The sequence below is a fragment of the Sylvia atricapilla genome, chromosome 17, assembly GCF_009819655.1.
Source record: "Sylvia atricapilla isolate bSylAtr1 chromosome 17, bSylAtr1.pri, whole genome shotgun sequence".
NCBI classification, from domain to species: Eukaryota; Metazoa; Chordata; class Aves; order Passeriformes; family Sylviidae; genus Sylvia; species Sylvia atricapilla.
In genome coordinates this window covers 3311303-3336349 of record NC_089156.1, presented here as the reverse complement: position 1 = coordinate 3336349, position 25047 = coordinate 3311303, and the positions used below count along the sequence as shown (strand labels likewise).

The following is a 25047-nucleotide window of genomic DNA, read 5'->3' as shown; positions in this document are numbered from 1 at the left end:
TCATTTGGATATCCAGGGATTTCCCAATAACCAAAATGCGTGTGAAAGCTTCAGGGAAAAAAATATGGGTAATTTTTTTTCCTAATTCTTCCTAAGGGTGAGTTTCCAGCCAGATCAACAAGCTGAAAAACATGACACAGCTCAGATTTTCACTCTGTACCAAGGGGAATTCTGTCAGGGTAGACAGATAAGATTTTAAACAAAAACCCAGCCATCACATTTGTGTCATTGCCTGCTTCTTTGAGTCCAGCCTCATCTACCAAGGATACTCAACTGACAACTGAATGTGTTTCTACTGGTTTTAAGTAAATCCCCAAAGAAATACTTACAATAAAACAAATTTTAAAAATACTTAAAAAGCAAATCAGCTTTCATCTGTGATATCAGTCTATCTGCAAGGAATAATGGAGCCCTGTTGGGATCAGATTACAGTCAGTCATGCAGACATTTGTCAACAAAATGTCTTTGTCTTACATGACACAGAATTTGTAAGAAGTTACAATGCCATTTTTGCCAACTGGAATTGCAGGGGAAGCCAATTCATTACACACATGCCCAGCAGTGTGACATCTGGACTCAGCCAAAATGGACAAATTCACCTCTGGATTCTCAGGCTGCAATTATGGGGCTGTGAAGCCACCTTCCACCTGCATTTCACCTGAAAGCTGAGAAGCTCTTCCATCCACTCACCAGGGAAACACATCCATACGCATTCAAGGGACACACATGCCCTGGGCCTCCATCCCAGCAATCCTGCCCAGCCCATCCCTTATCTCCTGAGAGCTGGCAACTTTAGCACAACCCCAAGGGTCACTTTTAACAAAGCTGTGGGATCACTGACATAAAAACATACCCTAAGTCACACTGCATGACTGTAACTAGTAACAAAATGTCACCAAATTATTGAGGTTTAAAGAATTTGCCACAGCAAAGCAGCAGGAAAAAGAACTGCATTCAGTAATTCAGAATAGCCCTGAGTTACAGACTCCCTCGGCAGAAGAGCAAATACAAGGGAACAGACTGTTTTAAATCAAAGAGGTTTCTCTAAAGCCAGTGTTAATAATAGCTCAAGTAAGCCTATATTTAGGAGAGGATTTCCAGGTTATAATTAATGAGAAATGGAAATACTGTAGCCAGGATGAGTTTTATCTATTGTTCACACATTCCATTTCTCACTCATTGAAATGAGCACAAGCACATGCACAAGGCATCAAACAAAGCAAATACTGGGTAGAAAAGAAGATGGAAAAAATCCTTCAGCTGGTAGTGAAATACACATGCTAATAATTACCCAGTTTTGCAAATGCTTTAAGAAACTCTAATAAATTTTAAAAACAAGCAGGAATGCCCGAGAGCAAGTACAATTAATATGGGCCAAAGTGCAGGCAATGGACTTCTCTAAATGGAAGCCAGCTCTCCTATCCAAGCTCATGCATAGTGTTGACAAACTATATACTGCAGATCTTCACTGAAATATACTTCAAATCATTAAAAAAAAATCCAAAGATGAGAGGAAGACAGAAGGAGAGGCAGAGCAGCCACACAGCCAGCAGCTCTGGTTTGGAATTGCTGGGCAATGCTTAACAAGGCTGAATAAGGAAGCACTGGAGGAGTTAACCACCAATTAACAGAACAAATTAACTCCAGGGTCCCTGCAAACACACTCTTTATGGAACAGGGATATTCTGAGGACTAAGAATATTCTTGCATATGTGATTAGACCCTGTGGCAGCTTTCCAGCTCTCCTGCAGCCAGAGCAGGTGAAAGCTCCAAGAAGCTGCTGGTGCAGGGTCAGGCTTGCAAAGCACTGTGTAAGCTGGGAGGCTTTAACTTCCCCCACAGGCCACCAGGTGAAGCTCTGATCTGATCACAGTGTATTTTAAAAGAGGGAATATGAACACAGGCCAAACTGCTGCAGCAGCTCCCGGGGTATCCATGACCAGGCAATTCACTCTGTACCAACAGATACTCCACTCATCTATAGCATTCCAGCTCTGTCCACTATTTAGGAAGGCTTTTATTTTAACCAGGCTTTACCAGGGCCCAGTGACCATCCCTGCTGATTCTGTCATCCAACAATCTCCTCTGAGAAATACTCATTTCAATACCTATAAAGGTGTCTCGCCACAGGCCAGAACAGCCCCCCAGAGCCAACACGGGCTCACTGTGCCCTGTAACCCGTCCCTGCCTGTAGAAGCACTTCAGCCAAGGGCTGTGCAGGCAGGGGCAGGGTGGGATTTGGGCACCCAGAGCTGTTCCAGCAGGAACCACCACACCTCGATTTCGTAAGGACTGGCAATTACCAAGGAGCATTTCCCGTGTTCTCCTCAGCTCTGGAGCAGCAAAGCTCCTCTGCAGTGCCCCCCGAGCTCCCCAGGCGCTGCTGCTCAGCAGGAAACCGCGCCCCGTTCCTCTGCCCGTTCCGGGCCACGAGCAGCACGGTCACAGCACCGGGCTCCTCCTGTGCCGCGGCCGCCCCCGGGACCCGCACCGAGGCCCTGCTGTCCCGGGCACTGCCGGCAGGACACGGTGAGCGGCACTGGGCACGGCACCGAGGCCCTGCTGTCCCGGGGCACGGCCGGCAGGACACGGTGAGCGGCACTGTGCCCCGCACCGAGGCCCTGCTGTCCCGGGCACTGCCGGCAGGACACGGTGAGCGGCACTGGGCACGGCACCGAGGCCCTGCTGTCCCGGGGCACGGCCGGCAGGACACGGTGAGCGGCACTGGGCACGGCACCGAGGCCCTGCTGTCCCGGGGCACGGCCGGCAGGACACGGTGAGCGGCACTGTGCCCCGCACCGAGGCCCTGCTGTCCCGGGCACTGCCGGCAGGACACGGTGAGCGGCACTGGGCACGGCACCGAGGCCCTGCTGTCCCGGGGCACGGCCGGCAGGACACGGTGAGCGGCACTGTGCCCCGCACCGAGGCCCTGCTGTCCCGGGCACTGCCGGCAGGACACGGTGAGCGGCACTGGGCACGGCACCGAGGCCCTGCTGTCCCGGGGCACGGCCGGCAGGACACGGTGAGCGGCACTGTGCCCCGCACCGAGGCCCTGCTGTCCCGGGGCACGGCCGGCAGGACACGGTGAGCGGCACTGGGCACGGCACCGAGGCCCTGCTGTCCCGGGCACTGCCGGCAGGACACGGTGAGCGGCACTGGGCACGGCACCGAGGCCCTGCTGTCCCGGGGCACGGCCGGCAGGACACGGTGAGCGGCACTGTGCCCCGCACCGAGGCCCTGCTGTCCGGGCACTGCCGGCAGGACACGGTGAGCGGCACTGTGCACGGCACCGAGGCCCTGCTGTCCCGGGGCACGGCCGGCAGGACACGGTGAGCGGCACTGTGCCCCGCACCGAGGCCCTGCTGTCCCGGGGCACGGCCGGCAGGACACGGTGAGCGGCACTGGGCACGGCACCGAGGCCCTGCTGTCCCGGGACACGGCCGGCAGGACACGGTGAGCGGCACTGGGCACGGCACCGAGGCCCTGCTGTCCCGGGGCACGGCCGCAGGGAAGGAGCAGATGATGCGCTCCCACAAGCAGCAGCACAGGACCAGGACTAAACCTCCCGGTTGTTTCCCTGACAAAGGCCAGTAAAAGCTCTTCCCTGTTTAGTGTCACTGGCAATCACTGATTTAATTGGATCTGAACAAATGACACGAGGATCACCTATACAGTTCAAGCTCCCTTAATAAACTACATAAAATAATTCAAAGTGAGACAGCAACAACACAATTCAGTAAATCATAAAAAACCTCCGAGAGAAATAAAAGCCAGACACCATTCTGCACCGGCAGCCCAGAGCTCTGTAGATGAATTATTGCAAGTCCACCATATCAGACTGAAGCACTCACAAAAATAACTATTTTTAACTAAATGCTTCTGCTGATACCTCAGTGTAGACAACTCTTCAGATTCTGCCAAAATCCACACTTGACATTCCTTTAGCTTTGCAGCTACTGCAGATCAAGTGCCACCCTTGATTTCATGGTGGGCTACTCTGCTTATCACAAAACAGACTTTGTCTGCATTTTTTCATTTACTATCTGGTATTTTAAAAAAGGTATTTCCCTTCCATTTAACAGGTGGGACTTCTAAAGCAGTTCAAACTATGAATGAAGCACAGTGCCCATATACAGAAGAATGAATGATGGTGCCAGGAGAGGTTTCAGTGCTAAGGGTGTTCTGCTGCTGCAACCCCATTTCGGAGGAGCTGGGAGCTGGTAAGATGAATGTTTTCTATTGTAACAAACAATTTCAAGGGTAGGTAATGTTGTTGCAGTAGTTTTTCCTCAAGCAATCACAACCTCAGGGTGCCATTACGTGTCCCAAGCCAATTTAGCTGCCTGACAAGGCTGAGAAGCAGAGGTTCTGCTCCTGGCTACCCCTTCATACCTATTACGTCCTCTCCATCCCTCAGATCCCATCATGCTGCCACTTACCTTCTGCCAAATTTAGCACATACCTGACTACACAATAATTCAATTCATCTCCCTGCAGCAGCAGAAAAATATGCTGGCAAAACCCAAGTATGCTGCCATTCTAGTGAGCTGGATCAGTTTACCATGTGATTAAATGAGTGCCAGAAGTAGCACAAGAGATGTGGAAGGCAGGAGGGAAGGATGAAGGCTCCTTTTTGGAACAGTAAGCTCTAAATTCAGGTCAACCACCACGAAAAAACCTAATAAATCACAGCCTCAAGCCAGCTGGCTGATTGCCAGTTTTGCCCATCTCACCACACAAACTAAGCATCCCTGAGATCAAAGACAACCAGCTACTGTGAGCTGCCTCACAACAAATTACTTCAGCATCAGAACCAATAAACAAGATGTACAGCAAAAATGAACCAGGTTTTTTAGGATCAAGCTATGAATCATAAGCAACCACTGTCTCCACACATCTTTAACTCAATCTGGCATTTACCCTACACACACAGGTACAGAATATCTTTCATGAGTGTTCTGGCACTTCCCTGGAAGCTCTGACAAACCAGAAAAACAGGTGTTCCAAGCACTCCTCTGGCATGTTGCTGGCAGTGGCTCTTCAGGGAGTCTGCCACACAGCCCAGCAGCCAAGCCATTAATATGAGAAATTTCACCCATCATCACCAGGCAAATGATGTGTCAGAACAGGCACAAACCAGGAGAAAAACCCCTTAACTCACATACTCACCATCCATTAGGAGCCAGTGGCCAGTTAGGACCCAGATAAGGACAAGCATCACAGACAGGGAAAATGAGAGCAACTCAGCAGCAGTGAAACGCCCACAGCAGCCAAAGGAAATCCTAGAACAACACACAAACATCAGCTGGAAGACTTCATGTTTCCATTTAAAGAACAGAAAATGGACACTGTTGGAACAAGGCTCAACTGCTGATGAAAGATGCCAAGAACAACTGAAGGGAAGTTCCTTTGCCACAAATAGGTACCAAAACAGCAACAAAATAAAAGCTTTCCCCACATTCAAATACTGTGTGTAAAGCATGAACTGCAGAGATGGAAAAACCCTGTAAATCTTGGCACCTCTCTTGAAATTGCCACCATTCCTAGCACCACCTATGATAGTGCTTTTAGCAACATGAACTCCAATCACAAGGTTAAAAATAAAATTGGTTTCAAAACATGACATTAACAACTGTAATTTCCACTGGTTTAACTACAGTCTTCAAAAGAGCCAGCATGAAAATCCAGAGTCCCATGTTAACAAACATTAAAATCCAATGCCAAATCCCAAACTCTGAAATCTCAGCCAAAGCAAGCCAAACTCATTAAAAAATCACTGTTGGGAAATCTAGTTCCCTGTAATGGTCTTGCATTTCCCAGGCTGGCAAGTGTGAGTGACTTGCAGAAATTGTGCTTCCTACTTTCAAAGGGGGAACATGATGTTGGCACAAAAAATATGCACAAACATCAGCCCTGAGGTTAATGCTTATTAAAGAATTCTCATTAAAAGAAAGAAATACAGCACACAAGAAAAGGAGCAAAGGATTGCTCAAGTCCTTACTTGTTCTGAGGTGAGCAAGGCCGTGTCAAGTACTGGCACATCGGGAGCAGAAGGAAAGCAAAAGCTATTGTTGCAAGGACTAGGAAAAGAAGAAAAGGTAATGTTAGGACATTCAGACCTAATTTCTACAGTACACAAACAGGCTTCTCCAATTCGAAAAAGCTCTTGCAACAATGTCCTATTATCATATGCTCAGCATTATTCCAGCATGAGCAGCTCAAAGCTCTGAGGTTTTCTGCACAACAGTGAGCCTTCAGACTGAAATAAAATGAAAGTTCTCAAAGGAATGTAACGCCCCATCCCCAAACCTTAAAGAACAAGTCTTAAATCTATTCATGATCATGTCAGGAAAAAGAAACAGTTTTCACATATTCTGAGTTAAAAAAAATCTACTACAAACTGGTTGTGAGCTTTTCTTACAATCTTTCAACGTACAACACAGACTAACTCAGCATAGTAAAGGGTTTTTTTGCACTGTTTAAATCAGATAGTAATTTCTCCCTCATCTCACTCAAAACTCTTTATTCATTACTAAAACACAGTACAACTTCAAGTAACTTACAGCCAGTAGCTGGCAACCTCACTATTTAAAAATACAAAGTACTTAAAAGTTTTTGAAAACAGAATGATAAAAATACATAAATATCTAAACACACTATTTCAATAAACATTTTCTTTTTCAAGCAGCATACTTATCCCACCCACACGTTTGCAAAAATGTTTAGTAACTGCTGCTAGTTATAATCATTTTTCCATCCAGCTTTTTAAAAGGACTGTTTAAAAGGCTGGAGCATGAGGGCGTGGAGACACAGACATGTCAGCAGCACCCATCCAAAACTGTGCAGCAAGAACAGACTGCAGTGAAAATGGAAGTAATTTGGAAATTCTTGCATGCTGCTGTTCAGATCTTTGTGCTGTCCTCTACTTATTCCTTTAGAAACTTTGATTGCTGATTTTTAGGAGGGATTTTTCTTCTCTTTGCAAATGAAGATGATGGGAAAGAATCAAACACTCTCTTACAGTTTAAGCAATTTTCTACAGTTTAAGCCAAGTGGAGAAAAATTTGTTTGGTCAAACCACATCTTTCCTTCTGGTGGGAGGAAAATTTGAAACGAAACAAAACAAGAACTCAAATGATCTAAAAAGAACATTTAAGAAGTGTCTTCATACAAACAACACCGCAGAAACTCAGAGTTCTATCAGTATTTCAGAGGGAGGAAGAAAACCAGAAGTGGTGGGGAAAGGAGGAACAGTGTGGCAACTCTGCACAAACTGAGCTCAGAACCTCTCTGGAGGAGCTTGGCAAAGAACACCACCCAAAACCCTGTGTCCCTGCTGCCCCAAGTGCTGCCTGCCCTCCCTGCTCCCTGCCTGCCTCCACCAGTACAGGCTCAACCCCTTTGCCCCTGGAATCTCTCCTCCCCTTTCCTCTGGTCAGCTCTGCCCAGAGGGAACCTGCACCTCCTGCCCTGAGCTGGGCTCCTCCCGAGTGGGGTTAAACTGCAATGACTCCAAAGCAGAGAGCCCAGAGGACCTGAGGGGCTGCTCCCAGCCTGCTCAGGCTTCCAGCCCCAAGCCTCAATCCCGATGATTCCGTGGGGAATCCCTTCACTCCTGTGTGCAGGCAATGGCAGCTCTGGCCTCTGCCCTCCGCCGAGCACGGGCTCCTGGCCTTGGCTGCTTACTGCACCTACGCTTGCTCCTGACTCTTCCCTGAAAGCAAATCTCTGTGGGAGGAAGAGTTGAGAGGGGCTTAAGAAACCACACATCAGCTGTAATTCAGCAGTGCCCCACATCAGCCCCTACTAGCTACAAGAGCATGACCTGAGCTTGGTCTGTCCCCCTCAAGAGACAGAGGCACCAAGTTCCACAGCCCCAGGTTTGCAGCTCCAGCAGATCCCCATCCTGCTGCACAGCCTCTGAGGAAGCTTTTGCATTGCAGAGCTTCTGGGCTTGATGACAGCCTCTGATGCAAGCCCATGGAAAAGCACAAATATACCATAAAACCAGGTTCAAGAATGAAGATACCCAAGAGCACTGACCCCCAGCCCCCTGAGACCTGCAACAAGCCCCAAGGGACACAGGATCCTTTAGTTACACACGGAATGTTACAAATAAAGTTACCAAGGTCATCTTATAAATAAATGGACCAATAACCCAAACAAATTAAAATTACTCTTCTACCATAAATATTTCCTTGTAATATATTAAGTATTTGTGTGTATATATCTCCTTGATATCTAGCATACATTAGAATCTATCTGAAGTACTTTTTTTAATAGGAAAGAACATATGTGTCATAGGTCAAAGTTATAAAAGCAGAATTCAACAGGCCTCTGCAGGAGGTAGAATTAGACAAGAGTCTCAAGACTAGAGATTTAGATTTCACCCATCAACATCAGCCCTCTTTAAGAGGCTGGCACAGCTCAAGAGTTAAACCGTAAGGACAAAGCCTGCAGTGAAGTAGGAGAGGATGAGAGGTATTTAGAAGTTTAAGAATCTTCACAGACTCAGTAGGTGGACTGAGTACAATTTTTAGAAGCTGCTGTGTATCTAGAGCAGTAGGAAAAATCTTGCTGCTCTCAACAGCAGCTGGTCTCTTGAAGAAATGCGAAAAGATCAATAGGCCAAAATTTTCCAGAAAGCAATGCCCTGGCATTTATTTAGAAGACAAAATGTAAATGCCAAACAGGACTGAAGGATCTGCAATTTATTTGCACGTAAGCTTCAATTTTGTTCTAAATTCAAGCAGTGCAAAAAACTAATATTCAAATGTTAGTGAGACCAGAAACAGAAAAACTGCATGAAAGCAAAACAAAATTAAAGTAGGAAGTCAGTCTCTGGACAAGATCCCCAAAGTTATTTCCCATGAAGTACTTGAATTATGAAATACCATGTACAGTTCTGAGCACCGATTTATAAACAAGTGAACTTCATGCAAAATAACACATCTGGGCATGTTTAGACCTCTGGCAATTTATAGTTCAGTAGGTTGAGCACATCTCCAAGTGGAAAATACTTCTCAAATAATACTTATCACTTTATTTATAGCTACACAGACATGAAAATACAACTGTGAAACCTGATGATTCTTTTCTTTTTTTTTTTTAATGTACTGTGACACATATCATAATTCTTACCAACAGCATTTAATTGTATCAACACTTTGTGCTCTATTCCAAGCCTTATAACGAGAAGAGAACTTAGTCACCTGCTGTGCATATTGTAAAGACGACTTGAACTGAGTCGAAGAAGAAGAACATAACGAGGAGAGACACGGAGGCTCCGATGGGCAGGAACAAGGCCTGGGTGGAATCGATGGTTTGAATACCTGCAGGAGAGAGGGGACACTGGGCTTGTGTTTGGGGACACACAGGGACACTGCCAGCACATTCCCTCCCAGTGCTGCTGCAGCAGGCACTGCCCTGGTGCCCCCTGAGCCCAGCACGTGTGCAGGGACACTCTGAGTGTGCACTGCACAGCCCCGGGGGACGAACACAGGAACTGAAAGTTCAGCTTGATCTCGTGCCACAGATAGAACAAATGACAAGTTATGGAAATATTATTTAGGGATTAGAGTCACTTTACACAGAGACACATAAATGTGTTCAACAGAGAATATGTAAGGTTTATTTAATCTCTGAACAAGGTGAAAAACCTGACCAGTGTTAGTCTGACCCAGTTCATGCAGAGAGTGCCACAGCTTCAAATTCCACTTGGGTGAAGGCCACCAAGCTCTTAGATTTCATCACAGGCTGCAGTAATGAGATAATATCAAGCCTAACAATAAAGGGCAGTTTTCAAAAAACACCCGAAGTCATTTACCTGTTTATGAAACCACCAGGTCAGTGAAGTGCACTGCAATTGCCTTCTTGCTAAAAACCAACATGAATTCAGGCTCACATTTCATAGTTGGCAGTAATTTTAAACAGGGCAGAGATGCTGAACTATTTTATTCCTAGTATTTCCCTCATCTCACCCATGCAGTGCATACCAGGGATGTTAATCATGGGATAGGACAACTTTTACTGTATTTCTGAGTTTTCAGAATTAACAGCAAAATTGAGAAACCCACCTAATCCCACAAATTCCAAGACTTTACCAGTCTCTGTAGCTTAATTTACTTTTGATCCCTGAGGGGGAAAGAAGCCATAAGCAGCAACCCAATTAAAAATACAAGACACACTTCTACTTGTGGAGCACTAAAGTAACAACAGGGAACATCTGAAGTTGTCACTTGGTAAGTGACCAATGGAAAATAATACAAGACTAAGAGGTTGAAGAGATGTAAAACCAGCTTGACATCAACTGTGTTATCCCAAAACAACCGAACACTGCTGTATGAAGGAGGTTTTACCAATCCCAGGATTTGAAGGACAAACCTTTAAGGTTGTGAGACAAACCCAAGTGTGACAGTTTTGGCTGTAAATACACACACAGATTGCGTGTCTGTGCTCCTGTGTGAGGCTGTGTCTTATTTTATTTTTCCCTGTCAGGAGTGCCAAGTCATATAAATAACAGGGTACCTGGACAACTCAGTTACCAATGTATCTGATTATGTTTAGAGACCTCAAACACACATGAAATACACTGACTACAACTTAGTATTGTTATAAATATTCAACCATTTTCTTAAAAGAAAAGTTGAACAAAAAGCATGGAAGTCATGACACTTGCACATGCTCATATCAATTATTAGTTCATGCTATTAAACATAACTTAAACATAAGTTGCACAATAAATTCCAAAAATAAAAAGCTGAAGAACTCAGTCACTTGGGATTTCTACATTGCTGAGGTCCAGTACATTAAGGTAAAGTGCAATGTAGATAGTCCAGTGATGACAGTGTGAAGACACCAAAGTTCTAATCTGTGACTTAGATCTGATTCCTCCTGCTCTGAGAAAGCAAATTTATTCACATACCCTTCATCTTCCCAAGGGAAAACCCCAACAAAACAAAACCCAAAAATTACACCCTCCACACCACCTTGGAATCTGGGAATTAGTGCCTGCAGCATTAAATGTCAGAGTTCTTCATTTCATTTCTGATCATTTTGACAGCTAATCCCCTTAATGTGCTTATTCCCCAGCCCCAAACTGTCTCCTCTTCCTTCCCAGATGCCAAAAGCCTCAACTGCTCACTGCTGTATCACCAAGCACAGCAACCTCTCTGCTCTGTGCTGCCAACAGAAGCTGTGCTCTGACAACTATTTAAATTAAAGAGTCTACATTTAAAAAGACAAAATCAGCAAGAGACATGCACAACATATGTTATTTCATTTACCATTTTAAAGCTATACTTCTTGCTTTAAACACAACAAGCTTAGCATTCAGGCTTTTATGCCCAGGGCTTCTCACTCCTGCCTTCTATACTCTGGCAAACTATTTCATTCTAGAGCCTTTTCTCAAAATATGGCAATATAAATTACCTTAAGTAAGGCTCAAGTCTGAATTTATAACACACCGAGTTCCACTCTAACTGATCAGTTCCATATTTTCACCTGCAGAACTGTGCATGTCAGATGGCCAAGCTGCCTGGGATCTATTTATAGATTACAGAAGGGACAGTCACACACAGGAGCTGACATGTTAATCCCACTCTGAACAGACAGTGTGCAGACACATATTTTTTTGTGCATTATAAATGAGTTGCCCAGAGCCATGTGAACTCTCTACTTCAGTTTCTCTACTGATAAGGTGAATTCTCTTTAGGGACTTGTCAGCACACCCCCAATCTCTCCCTGCTTACAGACTGGCCAACACACCAGAGCACTGAGCTCCAGACAAAAAGGAATTGCTCTCCCTTCTCCTAACTGTGAGGTGACTTTTTTAAAAGTAAAGCTGTTTCCATTTCCAGTCAAACCTGACAAATTGTGCCACATGCCATGTTTATGCATTATGGAAATGTTGATGTTTTAAATGCAGGTTGCAGGGGCGTGCCCCAGCCGTGGACAGCAGTATCAGAGCACAGCCTGGGATCAGGTGAATCTGCAATGCAGCAGCTCACACACGTGCACTGGTGAAGCAGGAGGTGCAGCACTGAGGTGCAGCCAAAAGGGTGAGGGGTAAAGCTGACCCTTACTGTTATTGGTGCTGTTGCCATTAAAAGACCCAGCGGCGCTGCTGTTGTCTTTCTCTTTGTCTTGATTCTCAAAGTCCATGTTCAGAGACCTGCAGGGAACAAAGCAAAGGTGGCAGGTGAGTTCCAAACTCCTGGTTAGGCTCATCAGCTGCAGTCTCATTCCCACTGCCACAGCACCCTCCCCCTGGAAGCCCTGTAATGCTGGTTATTAGAAACACCACCAGACACAGTGGGAAATTAAAATAACTGAAGTGCTTAGTTCCAAAAATGAGGCCCCACAACCCAGATTCTGACAGTGAGATCAGTCACCAGTGTCTACACTGGGGAGTGTTGAGTATCTGTGCTGCTGTTTGTTGTTACCTGATGTCTGGGAAGTGTAGAACATGATGGAAGCACAATAAACATTTCAATTCTCTTGTGAATTTGAACTCCTTCACTCATTTTTGTTCCTTTTCATTCAAATTTGACTATCAGGTTTCATTTTTAAGACAATAATATTTCCTTCCTCGAAATGTTGTTATGAATGACCCGAACTAGCTTTTAAGTGTCTGCTTAATGTAAGGTCTTACCACACTGAAAAAATTTCAGCAAAGCCTAGAAAATAACCAGACATGCACACAGAACAGATGACTAGAGAATCATCTAAATGAATAGTACAAATTGATACACTTTTATTAATCCACAGGAGCTGACAACAGTGGCCTGAGTACCCAGCTCAGTTGTTAATGATTAATCTTTTCATGCTGATATAAACACTTTTTAGAGTTCCAGTTTAGCACAGTATTCTACCCCTTTTGCCACAGTCCTTCATTTTGATACAACTCCCAAATTATATTTTAACCGATTTGGCATAACTTTCTGAAAAGGAGGAATTTCACTTAAGGTCTGTTTTGCCCAGCAATAATTTCGATTGTTAAATCTGACGTGCAGCAATCAAGTTTACCATGACACTTTCTCATTCTGAGGCATGGATGGTATCCACGATTTAGCTGCCTTTGATTTATTCAAACCAGCTACAGAGAACCACCAGAAGCACTGTGCATCTCCCACTGTACAGCTCCTGTCTTCACCTTACAGCAGAATGCAAGTACTTAAATAAAACCTCCAGCTCAACAGGCATTAAACTTCTTTTCAAGTTTAGCTTAACTGAATTACACAAAGTCAACAAATTCTATTCATTTATCAGAACACTACTAAATACACCACCATCTTCTAAACTGTTCTAGAGGTGTCACAGATATTTTATTGTAGTGCATCTACTGCAATGCCCAGGTGAGCATGTCTGTGCTGCAGTCCCAGAACCTGGAATCAGGCACAATCTGGTCTATAGGATCAAAACCTGGTGTATTAAAGACAGAGAGGTTGAGCAACTTCACTCCATGAAACAAAACCAATAAAAAGGCTTCTCCAGCACAGAACTGGTTTGTTTCCTTTGCTTCTATTAAGCAAGTGCTCCCCAACAGTGTTATGAGATTAAAACAGCTTTTGGTCTCGGGAAGAACACGAGGAAGTTTCCACCTCAGACCCACAGTGCTTCTACACAGGCCATGGATCATCAGCTGAAGAGTTATGGAAAATACAAAGAGGCAATGGAGAACACTAAAATTCTAACAAATTAATCTGTTGTTCTTAGCTTGTTCTCCTAAAGATCTCTTTGCTCTGCCCTTTGTTTGGAGTGCCTCCATCCTTCACTCACACTCCCTTTTTCCCCATTATGCATTGTAGCTTTATCATTTTCCTCTCAAGCTATAAAAATCTAGGAGGAGGCTGACAGCCCTCCAGGACTTGGTCCAAGATTCAGGCAAACAAGATAATTCTTTTCTCAGTGCAGTGTTTTGTTCCCCTCTGAATTAACACAGTTTAGCAGGAACCTCACACCATCATTCTCCCAGTGGCATCAGGCAACTCATAACTTAAAGGATTGCTACTAGCAGAGAAAACTGTAAAGAAAACTATTAGACATACTGCTCATAAACAACCTCAGCCCCTCTCTTTTCATTGCCATAGTGTCAGCAATTATTATTACCTATAAATATCCCTGCCTCCAAAATAAGCATAAATTAGGAAATTACTTTCACTTAACAACACAGCTGCTCCTCCAAGCCAACCTCTGAATAATCTCCAACTGTTTTATGATTTGGCTCTTCCCTCTGCTACAAATTATCACTAACATAATGAAAAAATTTGAGAAGTGATCACTAAAACACCTTTCAAGAAAGTTCAAAATCATACTGTAAAACAAGATAAACTCCAAACGACTGGGCTGTAGAGAAATGACCAGCTGGGAAACATTTGCTGTTTTGTTCAAGTCTCTCTTGGGCTCCCAAAGGGAATGTTGAGTCAGCATCTCCCCTGGGGCACTGAACTGCTCCATTGTTTCCTCTGTGGGTCCTCAGAGCTCCAGCTGGTTGCATTTCCAGCGCAGGGTTTCAAAGCAAGAGTCACCCTCCCACAGGGAGCCCCTCGGGAGGGTTACACTGAGGCCACAGGAATGAGTAAGCTGCTGGCAGGGCACTGCCTGCAAAGTTCAGATTCAACTATGGATCACTCCACTGCAGAAATGCCTCAGGGAACCTTGCAGGAGATGTTCTTAAACAATGGAGAAAACAGGAACATGAGGATCTATCTATAGAAAGATGCAATTTATTGAGAAGTTCCTTCTTGCTCTACCAGTGAGGACAGTCACCCATCCCAGAGCTCTGGGAGCATGGGGATGCCAGGCTGGAAAGCCAAGCCTCAGCACACCACGTCCACATGGCACTGGGTTCACCCTGGGAGCTACTCTGTACTCACACCCACACTGTGGATCCCCAAAGCCCCAAGGCACAGAAAGCCCAGGGTCATCCCACACTTCTCGGTTTGGCTCAGAAGCAGGTATCTGAACAGGGAGATTCTGGGTTAAATCTGGCTTTGCATAAGCTGAGAGCCCATGTCTGGGGCTGTGATAGGATAGAAAAAGATTTAGCTGTTACCTGCAAAGCAACTCCAACATCTAAGTCACAGAGAAGCATTTGGACAAGAACAGGTGCCTGTCTTGCCCTCAGAGACAACCTGTTCGAAGCTGAGCTCACCTTCTTAAAAATCCACAACTAACAAATCTACCAGTGTACAGCTTGTTTAAAGGATTAGAGCTGCCCCTTTGGCAGCCAACAACAAAAGTATGTCAAGCTCAAGGACTGAGAGCAGTCAGAACGTACATGGGAGAGAGTTCACAAGGGCTGGGAGCTAAAACTCCTGACCCAGCCCAAATGTGGGCAGGAAATGCTCGTTCATGCACAGTCAGAGAAGGGGAACTCAACTCTGTCACTGCACTTTGTTCTGCTTCTGGGCTTCACCCACGATTTATTAGACATTCTTCAGAGCATACTGGGGGTTTGAGATTTTGTTCATTTGTTTTGGACAAATGCTACTTCTATTAATAAGGACAGTGGACCAAGGCTTTCCTCTGTTCCTGCCTGCCTTAGATTAGATCCACCACACACGTGGATTTTATCCTAATAACTCACCCACCCAATTCTTTCTGATCCTATTACTGCACTTCTGTTTCAGCCACTTGCCAGGAGCACAATAACTCTACCTGCTTCTTTTCAGTTGAAAATCAGAAACCAAATCCACCTTCTGCAACACAAAGGTTAACTAAGGAGTGCTATTATTATCTTTTTGTCTTACACCAGCTCTGCGGGAGACCAGCACTCAACTCCAGATGAACACACCACTGCTGACAGATGAGAATGAGCACCCTAAGCTGTAACTTTTATCTTTCCAACACATCAGTTTTCTAAGAAAATTCATCCACTTTGCCAGTTTTCATTTTACTACTTTAAGAATTTCCAGATTAGTATCATTTTGTAACTTACTGCCACGTTTCAATTTCTTAAATAACCTAACTGCACTTCAGACTACTTTGTTAACACCACTGCACAATTTTCTGTAAAAATCTGCTCTTGACCTTGCTCACTGATCAAAGACCATCAGAGTTTGTCCAAGTCCCCAGCATAACTGTGGGTTTCAGCTCAGACACTTGCCAGAGAAACCACACATAGAAGAATTATTAGGACTCTGGGACCCTATTTTGGTCTGTAACTGACTTCAGGATACACACAAAGGCAAAGGACTAAAAGAGGACATTTCCTCAATGGATTTGTATCCATCACCATCCCACCACTGCATCCAGTGAGTCAGATTGCTCTGGAGTTAGCAGTCCTTGCTAGGTGAGTAGTTTCACATGTGAACTACAGGAAAAAATGCTAAGAGTATGTGTAGGTACCAATAGCAATAGGAGGGCAAACAGCAGGGGAATTTTTGAAGGGCAAGGAGCTCCAAGAAAGATAAGCAATTTAAGCTCACTCACTCCTGCTGTTTTATACTGCACTACATTTCCATAATCAAATTCTAATAAATGCTATGGCTTCTTGCAGGCAAATGCATAGTTCCTTTTTACACAACTGCATAAATTGAAATAGTTAAAAATTTAATTAGTCCCTCAACTATATGCTAATCTGACTCACAACTTGAAGAAAAAACAAACAAATACAAGCTCTGATTACTTTTTTATTCTGATCATCTCTAGACTTTGTTTTCCCAAAGCCTTCTATTTTAATTTCACAGCAGTGCTGTTACCTAACGCTTGCTAACAACAACAGACAGCTCTTGCAAAAAAATTGGCTCTTTCATTACATGACTTTGTTAACTTACAGTAGTGATATAAAACCTCTTATCCTAAACCAGCTGCAGCTTACATCATATGGATGAGCACAGCCATCATCTATTTCAGGAATACTCAGAGCAGTTCAGACACTCCGTAGTGAGTCTAAGGCCTTTTATCACAGAGCTGTGAAATGAAGCAATGTTCTTCATGAAGCAGAAAGAAAAACATGCTGTATTTAAGTTTAGAAAAATAACACTTTCATATTGTGGCTATATTGTTTTAATGTGTCAGTATGAGCCTCATTTCTTAGGCGCCCCTACAGTATAACAACTGGAAGCCTAAAAGCATAATTGTGTTTTCTCTAAACTACACTCCAGTCTCCTAAAATGAGGCCAATTTGATTTCTGAAGACTCAAACTCATCCTGCAGCAGTGCTCAGATGCTTTGCAGGAATTTAGCACTGCCAGTGTCCCCCGCTCTCTGTGAAGCTTTAAGTGACACTGGAGTGGGACCGGGGTCGCTGTTCTAAGGACAGGTTTGAAATCCCAGCAGAGCACTGTCAATCCACCACCACTGGCTGACGCACAGAAAATTCTGCCATTGGGAACATCACCTTCTGTCTCAGCAATCCTTTTCTACTCTAAAATACGGTTTTACAGAGCTGTCCTCAAGGACTGACTATTACGTTATCTCATATATGCTTGTACCATGACAAACAATTACATCTTTCAGAAACCCCAGCTATTATTCCTTCCTTTTCCATTTCCTTCTCAGAAGCAAATAATTTTTTTGTTGCCTGTGTCTGGCAAAGATACAATGAAACAAAAAGGCATAAACTGTATTCAGTCACTTGCAATATATTTACACGAAAAATAAAAACTCTGCAGAACATTAAAAAAAATCTTACCTGAAACTCCCATAAACTATGAGGAGAATAGAAATCAGGAAGGTAGACACTTGACTGGAATCCACAAGGGAATATGCCCTGGAATTAGGAAAAAGAAGGCAGGTTTGTCATTCTGAGTGTCCACTTCTCCAGTGTCATTTGCTAATTCTTTTTCTTATTTTAATACAAATACAGAACTAGATGACAAATCACAGCTGCTCCCTCTGAAGTTCTTGTCTCACCTAGAACACAAAACTTGTAGCTTGTGAGTTAACTTACTATATTCAAGGCTGCGCCATGGAAAATCTGTACAACCACCAAAGGACAATTCCTTAAACTCATTAAAAGTGCTTCAATTGAAGCTACTGCAAAACCTGCATGTCAATAACAGTAACAGTTTTCCATAACACTTCTTATATCTTCAAAGTGCAATATATATATCTGCAATATATATATATCTGCAAACTATATATCTGCAATATGACAGTTAAGGTTCACCGAGCTGGGTGGAAAACCCCCAAACAAACAAAAGAAACCCCCCAAAACCAAAGCCCAAACCTGACAACAAGCAGCAAGGTGCGTTTATTAAACCACACACAATCATTTCCCTATTCCACCTTACAGATCACTCAGTGCAGGATTACTGACGGACATTCCAGCAGGAAGCTTAAACCCAGCTTTATGTGATTGATTTCCTAATGTAACACACTGTGTTTAAAGCATGGAAATATGAACATTAATGCAGCAGAGGCCACTGTGCTGACAGGGGCAAGGAGAGGCTCTGGGAGTCACTCTGCAACTCCCAACAGGTTTTCCATCACTTCTGCTAAAGTAATGGAAAAGAAGAATAATACTCCATGTTAATTGCTTCAGACTTATCCTACAAAAGACAAAACTGAATATTTCTGAAACCAACCAAAAAGCCTAATTTCAGCAAGGCTATATGGATATGGAACAAAGTTAATTGAATTACATGACTGCTCCAAATTAAGTATCACTGAGCAAATAAAAACTGAAGATACGAGACAGTTAAAGAAACACTCATCTCGTTCCCAATTCAAAAGCAATTCAGAGGTAATTACCAAACCACTAGACACACAATTTAAAATACTTTCTTTTACTATATAAACACAAATGTGAATATTCTACGACAGAAATCCAATATTAAACATCACTGACAAACAGACTGCCTCTTTTAGATGAAATTATATACTTGTGCAATAAGCTTTTAAGAAATTAGAAACTACTTTGGTTAATTACCATGAAAAATTTCCACATATCTCCTCCACACTAAAAGTGAAAAACAGGTATCTTATTTGCTCATAATGTTGGCCAACACATAATGACAATCTTAAGCTTTAAGTATCAACTTTTTTTCTGTGTGTATGACCTTTAGTTACCAGGCCGTGGAATAGAGGCCTAAAAAGCATTTGTGAAGATCAATATAGTGATTTACAAATACACAGAACGTAATATCTCAGCACTTACAACCAGTGCACACATAAATGTTCAGTTTATACACAATATAGTTCACAGCACATTATTTTCCTGCTATGGTTACAGCTCAACTCCCACCAAAGGAAACAGCCTGAGGACAATCACACAGGTTTGGTTCTAACTCTGATTTCAGAGGGAAGCATTCCCTCATTGTGCAGAGGGAAAGGAAAGTTTTGCATTGTTTGGATTTGAGAATAAATAGTGGAACTCTTCTATTAAAAGAATACTCAGAACCTCCACATCTATGAGGAAAACAAAATGAATGGAATTTCAGAATGGATTAAACATGGCCAGGATTATGAACTGAATTTTATTAACTTATGTTCATAAAATTTTATCTTCACAAATCGGCAAATACTTCTGAAATGAACAATGTTTTCTACATCATTCTTCACTCAGTGACAACACTGGAGGCTATGATAATTAAAATGCCATTTTGTCATAATTTCAAACATTAGTCAAAACAACGCTGTAAATGTTAAAAAGATTCATACAGCAGATAAAATAGAGATGATACATGGATCAGCCCTATGCATAATCCATAAGTTTTGCATTAAAACTGAGCCCTCTGGTTTGATGAAAGAAACTGAAGGCAGGCAAACCCATGCTGGACACTGATCTAGCACACGCCAGGCCTGCTGACAGGACAGCAACCTGCTGATTCTGTGCAAGGCAGAAATGAGAACTGAAATCCTTCCATCCTGCATAAGAGACGTGCAACAGAATAACGAGAAACTTGTCACAGACCAGTGATGTTTCCTGACCCTTCCCATAGAGATCTTGTAACAGGACAATCTAAAAGTTGGTACCAGGATCATGGTCTGGGGAAATTCATGTTCACTGATATTCCAGCAAACAGGGCCAGGGAGATACAGTCACACTTTCCTTCTTCCTGAGGCAGATGGAAAAAGAAAAGGCAAAACACACAGAGTGTGACAGGCTGAACCAGGAGAGCAGCTCGGGCAAGTCCAGATTCCATCCAAAGTTTCCAACACGAGTAACCCACAAACAAACCTGAAGAATAATTTTACAATGCCCGGGTGAATCTCACTGTAATAAAACCTCCCATCTTTTACACATTAAATTTCCCTACATTATCTAATGTATTGCACAAGACCTGGAACCAGAAAGACCTGAACCACAAGATCTGAAACCTGCTTCCTAAAATCCTAACCACTAACTGGATGGATAGTTGGTTAAGAGACTAAAATTCCTTGATCCCAAACAAATCCTTCCTAACACATTAATCTAGGTTAGAGCTAATAAGCAAATGACTGTCACATGAAAGAATCAAAAAGTATTATTACTTCCAAGTTTTTAATATTATTCAGAATGACAGTGTCTTGCAAACAAATGTGTAATTTAAACTGAAATTTAGCTAACCTTCTACAAATCCAGCAGATTCCACATGCACACAACGGGATTCTCCTATAGGCATATTCCAAGTATGCAAGTTCATATATTCTCAAACCAAACAGCATCAGTGCCATGTTCTTCTCAAGTGGCATCAGCCAAAACCAGAACCCACACCAATGACAGTTTTTAGAAGTTGCAGTCACATTCAACCAGCCTTCCACTGCACATATAAAAATGAAACCAGCTTCCTTCTAATAAGGTATTTCTGTAAAACTGTTCAATCCTGGAATAAGTAATGGAAGTTATGCATAGAAAATGACTGTAACAAGCTTGTGCACAGTTGTCCTTTGCCTTAAATGCTGATTTTAGATTTTAGATGCTATTCTCAGTACATACAATATGACAATCCGCCAAAAAAATACTATTCTTCATCCTCAATCTGAAAATTAATACTGGATAAGGCCATACTAAAGGCTCCTTTGATGACTGCCTTCAGTGCAGTTCACCTGGGTGCCGTGTCACAAGAACAACTCCCAACTCATTTCCAAACTCCAGCACATGTGCAGAACACTGCTCAAAATACAAAGACAACATTGGTTTTCCCAAGGAAGTACATTTTTCAGGATTCTTGCACTACCACACCTGAAATTCAACATCCATGTAAGGAAACTGGTGTAAGAATTGTAATTAATAAAGCTATCAGATTCTTACTTAGTTAACTAACAAGTAACTGATTATGACACCCTAGTACTCAATAAAACCAAGCACACCGGTGCCTTAGGAGCGTTTTCTCATCCAGCTGCTGAGAGGTGACTCCTCCTCTGCAACCTGAGATCTCCCTCTGAACCAGCATCTTTACATGGCTGAGATCTATTGTCATAAATTCTCTGCCATTAGGCAACTCCTTCTGGCAGCTTCATGGGCAAGTGCTCCCAACACAGAGCCTGCCAAGGCCGCCAGGGCAGAGACACAGCAAGCACTGTTCCATAAGATATTCTGTGTGTCTGCCCTCCAGGCTCACAGTGAGAGCATTGTCCACACAACAATCCCAGCAGCGAGCTCCCCAGCCTGGCACAGGCTGCTCCATAGACCTTTACCTACAGAACAATTCCAGGGATGCCCAGACACTGTGACACACCAGCCCTCCCAAACAGTAACCATGCTAAATACTCCACACCACCGAGAGCCGGCGTTCCAGGCAGCACTCTCCCCTCTGCTGGGAAAAAATGAATAACTTCTGTATTCCCAAGGGAACAGAGACCCACTTCATTCCCAGCTAGGGAAGTGGGAACCAGCTAAGGAAAGCTGCCACAACAACAGTAATGGTGCTACACTGGAAACACTTGTAAGCTCTTTTCTAGGGATCAGCAGCTGCAGGTCAAGCTCTTCTCCTCCTGGTCCAAGCTCACCTGTCTTTGTGGACATTCACCCTACAAGGTCTCTGCCATCTGCCTACTGTTTTCCTATTCTCTACTTTTTGGGGTTTTTATCTTTTGCATTTCCACTCAAGAAAATCACTCAGTCAATATAAGCACTGGTTTTCATGTTTCAGCTCCTCCTTACGACCAAAAGATAAGCAGTTTCTGGATATCAGTCCTTCCAAGCCTACAGAAGGAACTCTTGGGCAAAGTCTGGTGATTCATTTTGCCCTCTGTGGTGAGCAATAAGAATCTGCAACTCGCCTTGTCCAATGAAGACGCAAAGAAGGAACCAAAGGTGTCTCCAGATGACAGTGCAGAGCATTACCCTCTGCACAACCCACCTGTCATGGGCAAGCTGAAATGACCACAAGGCAACACAGCCATTACAAAAGCAACTTCTCACCTTTTCCAATCACCTGTTCTTTTTCATCTCATCTCTGCGAAACCAGACTGAGGAACCTGCCTGCCTGAATAATACTGAAGGTTGAACAGAAAATTTCTCAAGTGACTCATACTCCTGATCTGTCCCATCTCTGGACATAAAATCAAAATGAAAAGACTTTTCAGCATTAAGCATTAGCTTAAGTATCCCAAAATTATTGCTCAAGGTATCAGGGAAGTTTTATGTATTTGGAATAAAAACCTGTTTCTGTTTACACAAGATGCCTACTAAATGTATGATCATAAAAATTCAGCCCATGGATGTTTCAGTGGCAAATACCACTCCTTACTTCCAGGTACAAGGGAAATTATTGTGAAGAATTCTGCCATGGGGGGAATGAGAAGCCTGTGCCCTGAAGTTTCCATAGCAATGCACACTAAAGGCCTTGGACACGCATCATTCTCATACAAAAGCTGCTGTAACAGCAGCAAGACAAACCTTCCCTGCATATCTACTGTAGCTATACAAGAATGCAGACAATAGGCAACAAATAAATCACAATGACTTAGAAAGTGCAGCAGATGAATTAAGTTCACTAAAGCTCACATGAAGACAGATTGCAGTTCATCATGTATTTTTCTTTACCAGTGATCAAAACATCCAAGAGTTCACAAGATTAAGGAAAACAAGCCTATAAAAGGATGGTGAGCACACCAGATAGGCTTGGGGATGGATGGATTAAAATAGAGGAGCTTTTGCTGTGTCTAATGGAACTGAATCTACAACTTGCAGACATCACAGAATCACAAATTCACACTAGGAATGTAAGGAGGTAATTTAATTCACTGATCTTATTCTGGGGAGCGACAATCAGTCATGACAAGTGTTTACTTCATCTGTTGTTTAACATACTAACTGGTGAAATTAAGGGACTCTCTTTAAATGTAATATCAATCTTTTTGCCTACAATTTTATTTCACAATTCTTCTCCTATACAAAAGTCCTTTTCAAAACTTACGGAGAGCTTTTCATACTGGCCACATCTTGGGTACAATGGATCCATACATGAATCTACTCACATATTTCAGTTTCTGAAAGATGTGGCTTCTTGAGAAGTGACCACACAAAACTTCAAATGTTCTTCAGCCCACATTAAATCCATGACTATTTACCCAATCAGTATGGTGCTCTTCACCTGCATTTCAAATACCACCCTTGTAATCAAACGTCCACTGTCTCCTCACAAGGTAAGAGACAATAGTCCACACCCAACAAAACACACATCCCAATTATCTTAGAAAGGAAATTCCTCATCGGTAGGTACCAGCACCAGAAGAGTGACAATAAAGCACCTCCCTCTCTCTCCCTGCTCTGTGCTCATCATTCATTTTCAGAACTTGCTGAGGGCACACATTCAGTGTGAGGGTCCCATCTCAGCTGATGGGCAACTCTTTCAAAGGGAAATAGGAAAAAAAACCCAACAAAACATAAAAAAACCCCCCACTAAACCAAATCCAAACAATCAACTTCTGCTCAAAATCTGGTGCTCAGTGTCAAAATCAAGGATGGAGAAAGTTTCCATTCCCATCCCTCCAAGGATTTCATATATTTCAAGGCTTTTTTAGTGTGTTTATTCCATCAGTGATTGTCTTAGCAACAGAAAAACAGAAAGTCAAGAAATAGCAGTTGGTAAACTCAAGGCAAGTTGAAAAGTATTTCTGCACTTCCTCTGCCCCACACCAGGTTTCAGAGCTATTAACTCCACACAGAAAACATTCACCTTCACACTGCTGCACTGACCCAGGACCTGCGGCTTTTTTGGATCATTCAAGAATGTGCCACTCATGAGGAAAACATTTCCCTGAATCTATCTGTTTTGTAAGCTTTTAAAATATTCTACTATTTTATTCCTTAAAAAGAGTGTGTGGTAACTCAGGGATTAGGGCTATTTATTGCTAAGAGCAATTCACTTCTGATGCTCCAGTACCTGGCATTTGAGAGCTGCCACTGTAGAATTATTTATTAAGAGCACAAATCAAACTCAAGGACTCCAGAGCGCAGTCCTAGGGCACATGAAAGAAGAGCACTGCCATGGATGTGAAGATCAATTACAGTTAATTGCACAAATACTCATTTTGGCTGGGGGTGGACTCACTCCATAGGTAAAACCAATACTACTTTTTTCCTTCACTGGATTCCAGGTCAAGGGTATGACTAAAAAGCCTCTTTCAGCTGCCTTATGTGTGTAAGATATATACATATTTAAGAGCCTCCATTAGGCTTGCTGCCAAACCAAAGTTAAACCTGAGTGTAACAGTTAAAGGTATAATTTTAAGCATGAAGTCATGGCACCCACAGCTGTAAACATATCTCAACACTATTCCATTCTTTAGTGTGATTCATAGGAAAAGCAAGCAAATGGCTGTGGCTTCGCTCACGTTAAAGGAATCGCTGTTTTCTAAAGCAAGTTTACAATTCCATCCCATTGTCACTGCAGATAAGGTATGCTAAGTACGAGTGACTCATGGAAACATGGGTCATGTCAGAAATAAACTTAAAACTAGCCTTAAATGAAACACAACAACAACAAGAAGAAGAAAAGAGTATTATGAAATGTCCCACTAAAACCAGACTTTGCTACACAGACTCTGTTAGGGCTCAGGCAGGCATTTCAACCTGTAACCAGAGAACAATTCTGCTGTTTCCCAGGCAGAGGTCTCAGAACAACATTTTCACACTATTAAATACGATACATATATATTTTTTTCTACCCA

At 43.1% G+C, this 25047-nt stretch overlaps 1 protein-coding gene across 3 annotated transcripts in view; it reads right to left on the bottom strand.

Annotated features, from left to right (window-relative positions):
• SPPL3 (signal peptide peptidase like 3) overlaps nucleotides 1-25047 on the bottom strand; it is a 57353-nt gene that overhangs the window by 6410 nt on the left and 25896 nt on the right. For 2 of the 3 annotated variants that reach the window (XM_066331284.1, XM_066331286.1), the window contains exons 2-6: nucleotides 17639-17716; nucleotides 12078-12172; nucleotides 9213-9332; nucleotides 6002-6080; nucleotides 5170-5282 (exon numbers count right to left, since the gene is read on the bottom strand). In XM_066331284.1, coding sequence (XP_066187381.1) covers nucleotides 5170-5282; nucleotides 6002-6080; nucleotides 9213-9332; nucleotides 12078-12172; nucleotides 17639-17716 — 485 coding nt within the window. The remainder of the gene's footprint in view (nucleotides 1-5169; nucleotides 5283-6001; nucleotides 6081-9212; nucleotides 9333-12077; nucleotides 12173-17638; nucleotides 17717-25047) is intronic. The other variant, XM_066331285.1, reaches the window with a different exon arrangement.